This window comes from Muscardinus avellanarius (genome assembly GCF_963383645.1).
Source record: "Muscardinus avellanarius genome assembly, chromosome: 8".
NCBI lineage: Eukaryota > Metazoa > Chordata > Mammalia > Rodentia > Gliridae > Muscardinus > Muscardinus avellanarius.
The window spans coordinates 42,709,890-42,717,110 of NC_137794.1; the positions used below are offsets into that span (position 1 = coordinate 42,709,890).

Sequence of the window (7,221 nt, forward strand, 5' to 3'; positions counted from 1 at the left end):
AAATAAACCTTTATCATTATTTCAGCAACAATTTTAAATAGAGACATTTGAATAAATGTTAAGGTTTCTAAAGTTATAGCATGGGCAATAACATTTTTGAAAAGTGGTGTCATTGGCATAGATTCACTGCTCTGTTCCATTGTTCTCATAAGTCTACCTTTCAGTTTTGCTAAACTAGACAAATACAAAGAATACACAGTAAACGAGGGTATACAACTCACAGGACACAACACATTTTACAAAATATCTCTACTATAGTATTATAACTGTTGTAAAAATGGACACCTCTGATACTACAGACAGATATATGTCACAGTATAATGAAAGTCATGATTACAAACACATTACTCATTTGATGGTATTTTTCTATGGGTACTTGGACTTCAAATTGTGTAGCCAAAGGTTTCCCTTCTATTTCATTGTGACTTTGAAGGACCATTCAGTCACTGAAGCCATGGGCTTTCTTCATCACAAACTCCTGGAGAACAGAGTTTGAGTACCTCACCTATTGAAATGTCAGCAAGCTGATAAATGAGCATGGTAACAATCACCTTTTCACTGAGTATGGTAAACTTAAAAAAATATAACCGATGAGATGACAGACTCTTCTAGATTTTGAGCTTAAAAAAAAAAAAAAAAAGAATTTCTTTTCCCATGCTGCCAGGGAGGCATCAGGCTCACAGAGCCTCGGCAGAGGTATCTGTGGACACAGACATGGTCACCTTGGCGATCTTGACCGTGCTCTTGATGCAGCTCTCTGCGGCCCTGTGCACGCTGGCTGTGTTGTTGGCATGCTTGTGCAGGCAGTCCGAGTCCCCCATGCTGTTATCCAGAGGCTGCGCGGTGCCCTCACACGAGGGGAACATGCTCCGGAAGGCGTGCCTCAGGTCCTTGCTCCGCAGAGCGTAGATGATGGGGTTCACGGTGGAGTTGAGCAGGCACAGCATGCTGCAGAAGGCGAACACCGTCTTAATGAGCTTGTTCATCTTCCCGAAGACGTCGTACACCATGATCGCAAGCAGAGGGCCCCAGCAGATGATCAAAACCACCAGGATGAGGACCAGGGTCTTGGCCAGGCGAATGTCCATGCGGGCTTGGTCCGGCCGAGTCACCTGGACTTTGCCGTCCTCTGATGTGTGGATGATGATGCTCTTCTGTGTTCCGCGCTGGATCATGCGCACCGCGTGGCTATGGGCTTTCCAGAGAATGTACATGTAAGCGTACACGATGAACAGCAGCAGCACGCTGGTGACCCCGATCCAGAACATCAGGTAGGTCTCGTCGATGAGAGGGAAAATGTCCGAGCAGACAGATTTCAGTTTCTTGCAATTCCAGCCCAAGAGCGGCAGCACAGCAATGACGATGGCGATGGTCCACATCAGGCAAAAGGCCACCACGGCCTTGGGCCTGGTGACGATCCTCTTATAGGCCAGGGGCCTGTGGATAGAGATGTATCTGTCGATGGCGGTGAGGAACAGGCTGCCCACGGAGGCAGTGAAGGAGGCCGTGACACCCCCCAGCTTGAACAGAAACACGTTGGGGCTATCTTTGCGGTGGAACACGTGGAAGTCGACGAAACTGTAGACAAAGATGACGCTCCCCAGGAGGTCTGCCACTGCCAGGCTGCCGATGAAGTGGTAGGAAGGCCGGCAGCGGAGGCTGCGGGAGTGGAGGATGACACACAGCACCAGCAGGTTCTCCAGGACCGTGAAGGTGCCCAGCGTGAGGGATAGCACGGCGATGGCCAGCTGCTGGCTGGGGTTCAGAATCATGAAGCATTCCATGTCCATGAAGTTCTCCCCACACTGGATGTTCTCTTCATTCTCCTTGAAGGAGGAGAGGGACTTGTTGTAGAATTCTGTAATGTTCGCTGGGTCCACGGGGACTAACGGGGGGCTGTCCCCCGCAGTCATCTTTTCTTGGAAGGGACTGCCCCTAAAGGAAGTTAAGGGGAATTTCTGTGGGAAGTACCCTAGTTTGGATGCCATGTCGCCTTTGAAGTCTTCGTACTGGATGTCATTCGAGCCCACGTACAGGAGGTCCGTCGTGATGGTGCGGAAGGTGGTATCTGCAAGGCCATCTAGGATGGACTTCATAACCTCAGTCTTCGATTGGGCCGGACTCAAAGTGACTGAGAAAGTGACCACAGGAGGGGATCCTAATAGGTGGGAAAACAGACAAGCAGAATGGTGAGAAAACCAGGAGCATGAGAAAACACCACAAGCGTGTGCCGTCGTGGTATTCCATCTCTGTCTTTGAACCCAGGTCAAACCCTCATGGATTCTATGAACTTGAAGTGCCTCTCGCTCGCTGGAGAAGAGCCCTCTGAAGTTGCAAGTGCTGGGGACCACATCACAAATAGTCCTTGCATCACTTAAGCTCTCTAAATTAAAGTCAATGAATGAGGAATGGACGGACCTCACGTTTTTTGTGTGCCCTGTGCATTTTTGTAGGAAGTGTTTATCGCTCGGCTTCTACCATCACATACACAGCATCCTGCGCTGATGGGGGCCAGGGAGAGCAACCATATGTCATACAATCTCTGCTCTGAAAGAGCACCTTCAAAACCTGTAGGGCCAAATGTGTAAGATAACCAAAAATGGAAAAAAAAAAAAAAAAAAAAAAAGAAGAAGAAGAAGACAGTATAGAATCGGGCTGAGTTACATAGTCTGTGAGTTTCTATAAAGAAAATGGGGAAATTCTGAGAACCAGAGGAAGCTTGCCATTCTGGTAGGAAGATCTGCTTTATTGGAAGAGTTGCCTTACCTATAAAAAAGGTATTTTGGACTGAGCTGTGGCTGAGAGGATGAACTTTAAAAATGTCTACAGCAGCTAAGAAAAATGTCACCAAGACTACACTTGCCCTGAAGGTATGGAAGATGAGACCTTCAACACCTGGAAGGAGTGAGAATGGAGGGCACTTCCTGACAGCACCTCCAACAAGAGGTCTGGTGCTAGCATGCCAGGGGCCAGAGGACTGGTCTGATGGTATCCCAGGCTTTCCAACTGGAAGGCACTGGAAATAAGGGCAACTAAGAGGAGGGGCCAGCTTTTACGTGCTCTTCAATTCTTTTTTTTTTTTTTTTTTTTTGGTGGTACTGGGGTTCCTGGAAGCCCTTCTACCTCCGGGATACACTCCCACGGGCTACACTCCCAGACCTCGTGCTCTTCAATTCTAAGCTAAGTAATTTGGTGTTATTTCAAAATAAACATCCAGAGAATAAATCTTATCATTTACAAATATTTGATCAAAAATGGCTGTTCATCTTTTTTAAAGAAATATTAGAAGTATAAAGTGATATCTATAATAATTAAAATAATAATAAAAGCAAGTATTTTATCAATTGTTTTTCCTAAATATAACATACTATGTGGGGAGAGGAGAAAGCCATTATCTTTGAACAAATTTAAAAGTTTGAGGTCTTCCTGCTAAAATACAGAAAGCCTACTTATTTGAATTAATAACTAATTCATTATATTATCCAGTCAACAATGGAGCACTCACTATGTCCCATGCACTGGGCTGGACACTAGCATCCTGACAGTACCTAGGAGCCCTTTCCCTCATGACACATATGATCTAGCAGGGGAAACAGATGGCTGCCCTAGAAATGATGAGCAGTTGTGGTATGAGCTACACCCGGGGACCACAGGGTACTGTGAAGTACCCACCCAGTGGAGGAAGTTGAAGGAGCTTCCCCAAGGGAAGAATGCTTGTGATAAGATCAGGTGGATTGGTGTGGATGAGGATAGGACACAGAAGCAAAGAAAAGAATTTTAAATTAATACCTTATATGCCACACTTTTTAAAAGTAATCTGGAACTTGCGTAAAGTGTTAAATGTGGCTTACCTTTCCACATTCTGCCACCTGCAAGTCCAAGCCACCACCATTGCTTTCCAGAATTCATTAACCTGCCTCCGGACCCGTCTTCCTGATCCGAGTCCCATTGAGCATCACCATGCACTGCTGGCCTGACTTTCATGAATGTATGGTTGATTATGTGACTCTCCTATTTCAACTTCTCTGCCTGCCGAGGACAAAGTCCATGGGAAGTTTCCTGAGATCCAGCTTTGCCTCTCTCGCACCCCCCCTCTTGCCCTCTCTGCACTCACCGCGCAGGCTCTACCAGATGGATTCAGTCCCATAAACACATCAAATAGGTTACGTTGCAGCTCAGTGGTTTTGCTCCTACTGCCCCTAATACCCTTCTCTCCAAACACTCTTCCTCATCTCTGCCTTCACATCCCTCCTCAATCAGTTTGATGTCACTATTTCTCCCAGCTCCCTGCTTCCTGTGTTCAGATGAAATGCCACCCTCTTTGGGGCTCTCAGAGTAACCAAATATAGGTCTATCATAGCACATACTATATTTCCAATATTTCTCTGTATTTGTGTCTGTTCTGCCCCTTCCTCCCACCCACCAAAGAGCAAGCTCATAGAGGACCTTAATGGAAACCTTATTTATTGTAGTATTTAACTCATAGTATTTAGTATAATACCTGGCACATAGAAGAGTATCTAAATAAGGTGGTTTGTTGACTACATACATATATACTCAAATAGAACCAGAAAAGCTCTTTTGTGTCCAAGGTGGAAAGGGATTATCCCAATCATGACAAACAAATAAGTGTATCATTTGAATCAAGGTCTTGAGCCCAATCCATTTGTGCTACATAAAGACTCCATTTAGGTGCGGTTAATAGCACTCTAAGTGAAGCTACCTATGTGATTACTTAAGCACTTAGGAGTGAGTTATTGGTAAGTATGGATGGGAGAGAGGCACACAATACTGCACTGTTGTATCAAACTGTGAGCAGAGAAAGAGCCCTTGGCATGCATGTTTTAGTATGCCACAGGGCTCCCTTGGCCCTCCTTCATCTTACAGCTCTTTTATGTGATCAGTGTAGTCTGCTTCAGTGACAGCCCAGAGGCACTGCCCACCCAAGGTCCCAAGTCCTCCATGGGTAACTTAGGCCATTACTCAGGAAATTGAGCTTCTCTCCCTCATCTGGGCTTTTGAGGCAGTTCTGCACACTTTTTTTGTACTGACATAGAACGAGGCACTTGGGGCCCATCAACTTCTGGACTAGACAGGAGTTCCAGGGAAGAGACCACACAGAGGCACTGAGTATGGATAGAGTGTGCTAAGCCCAACCAAATCAGGGCAGTGGCCCCAGGGCAAAGGCTAGTTGCTGAGGCTGTAGTAATAAAGGATGTAGAAAGAAAAGAACAAAGCCAACAACAAACTGAGTTACCCAATGCATCAGGGATCCTTTACCTAAACTCTCTCCTGAGCCCCAAACTCAGCCTGGTACCAACTCACACATGTTCTTAATTTTCCTGTTTAACTGCCTGTCTTACATCCTCATCTCATGCAACACATGTGTGGTGTGTCCCATCATTAGGCTATTTCTAGGAGTCAACTCTTGTTCTTTGAAAACTTGTTTGTTAAACAGCTTCATTTTCACCAGAAAGCTTCCATCCACAGTCAAAGTGGCACAAGAAATAGCCACCGTGTGTAAGAGAGCTGTTCCTTACATGATCCCGGCACTTCGTAAACCTCCTGACCACAAGAGATGACTTGCTGGTCTTTGACTACACCACCATGCCTGCTACCTTCCTCCTTCCTCCTGCCCCTCCCAGTCTGAACACACATCCCCTTGCTCCCTGCCTATTAAACTCATTTTCAGACCTATACTAATGCTGCCCCTTGTCTGAGACCTTCCTAACCAGCCATTGCCACCAAGTATAACTAGTTCCCTTCGTTTACCCTTCTGTCAGAGGCCTCATCATAGCATTTAAACATGTTTTCACATATTTATTTCCATAACTAGACTGCAGTTTCCAAACATGGAAGGCTCTTTTTTCCCCTTAAGTAATTTACCAGCCTGAGAGCAGGAGAGAGGTGGGTTCCCATGGAAATGTTAACCTGAACCTAATAAGATAGCAGTTGAATTTTACTAGTTGGTACATTTAAACTCTGATTTAATATTTACTTGCCTTTTCTTAAAATTAGAGAAGAGAAAGATAACTCAATGGACATTTGGTCTGAAAAGCCAAGGCTTGAGCCCACATTTCCAAGTAGTTTCTGGAAGCATTTCATGGCCTCCTGTCCTTAAATCATCTTCCCTCAAGTAACTGACTCCCCTTTCTACTTCCCAGTTAAAGACTAATTTTGAATATTTAACTTTAAATGTATGCATTAGATTTAAAAGATTCAAAATTCAAAAAGTATAGAAAAATATGCAGTGAAAACTCAATTTCTTTCATCCCTATACTTTAGCCACACAATTCTCCTTCCAGTGATGTTTGTTTTTATTTCTTTTAGAGATATTCTATACATATATATGTGTATGTATGCATGTATACATATATATGTATGTATACATATATATGTGTATGTATACACATATATATATATAATGTTTGTCCTTTATTTTTGTTTTGGGAAATAGTAACATACTACATATCCAGCTTTCCAGTTAAAAGTACACATTAAAGCTGGGGTAGTGAGCCGGGCATGGTAGTGCATGTTTGTAAGTAATTCCAGCATTTGGGAGGCTAAGACGGAAGGATCTTGGTTCGAGGACAGTTGCAGCTACTTAGTGAGGCCTTTTGCAACTCAGTGAAACCCTGTTTCAAAATAAAGAATAAAAAATCAGGCTGGGGGTGTAGCTCGAAGGTAGAATACCCCTGGATTCCATCCCCAGAACCGCGCGCGCGCGCACACACACACACACACACACACACACTAAATAAATTTTAAAAAAAGCTGAGGTAGTGGTACACATCTGCAATCCCAGCTACTCAGGAGGCTAATCGCAAGTTTGAGGCCAGCCTCAGCAATTTAGTGAGACCTTTTCTCCAAATAAAGTCAAAAGGGCTTATTTCCCTCTTTTATGTAGCTCAGTGGTAGAGCGCTTGCCTGGCACGCATAAGGCCATGGATTTGATCTGTAATACCACCAAAAAAATAAAAAGAAGAAAGAAAAAGAAAAAGAGGTACATGTTGAGGACAGTTCCATACTAATATTTCATACCTCCCCTGTCCCATTCAGCAACTGACTTAAGGATCTGCTAGGTGAATGTCCTGACCTCCTACTGATGAGAGTTTTAGGGTGTTTATCACTTTTTGTTATTATCAACAACGCCGCAATGAATGAACTCCAATCTCATCATTTTTCAAATTTTATATGGGATTGTGAGTACTCTTTCTAGTA

General features: G+C 44.3%; 1 protein-coding gene across 1 annotated transcript; it reads right to left on the bottom strand.

Moving 5' to 3' along the window:
* Positions 1 to 378: 378 nt before the first annotated feature.
* Positions 379 to 2,096, bottom strand: CNR1 (cannabinoid receptor 1; the record flags this gene model as incomplete). The annotated part of the gene is made up of 2 exons (XM_080699941.1): positions 379 to 1,935; positions 2,035 to 2,096. 2 exons carry the CDS (start codon positions 2,094 to 2,096, stop codon positions 678 to 680), a joined length of 1,320 nt encoding a protein of 439 aa, XP_080556067.1. The 3' UTR covers positions 379 to 677.
* Between the last annotated feature and the right edge of the window lie 5,125 nt (positions 2,097 to 7,221).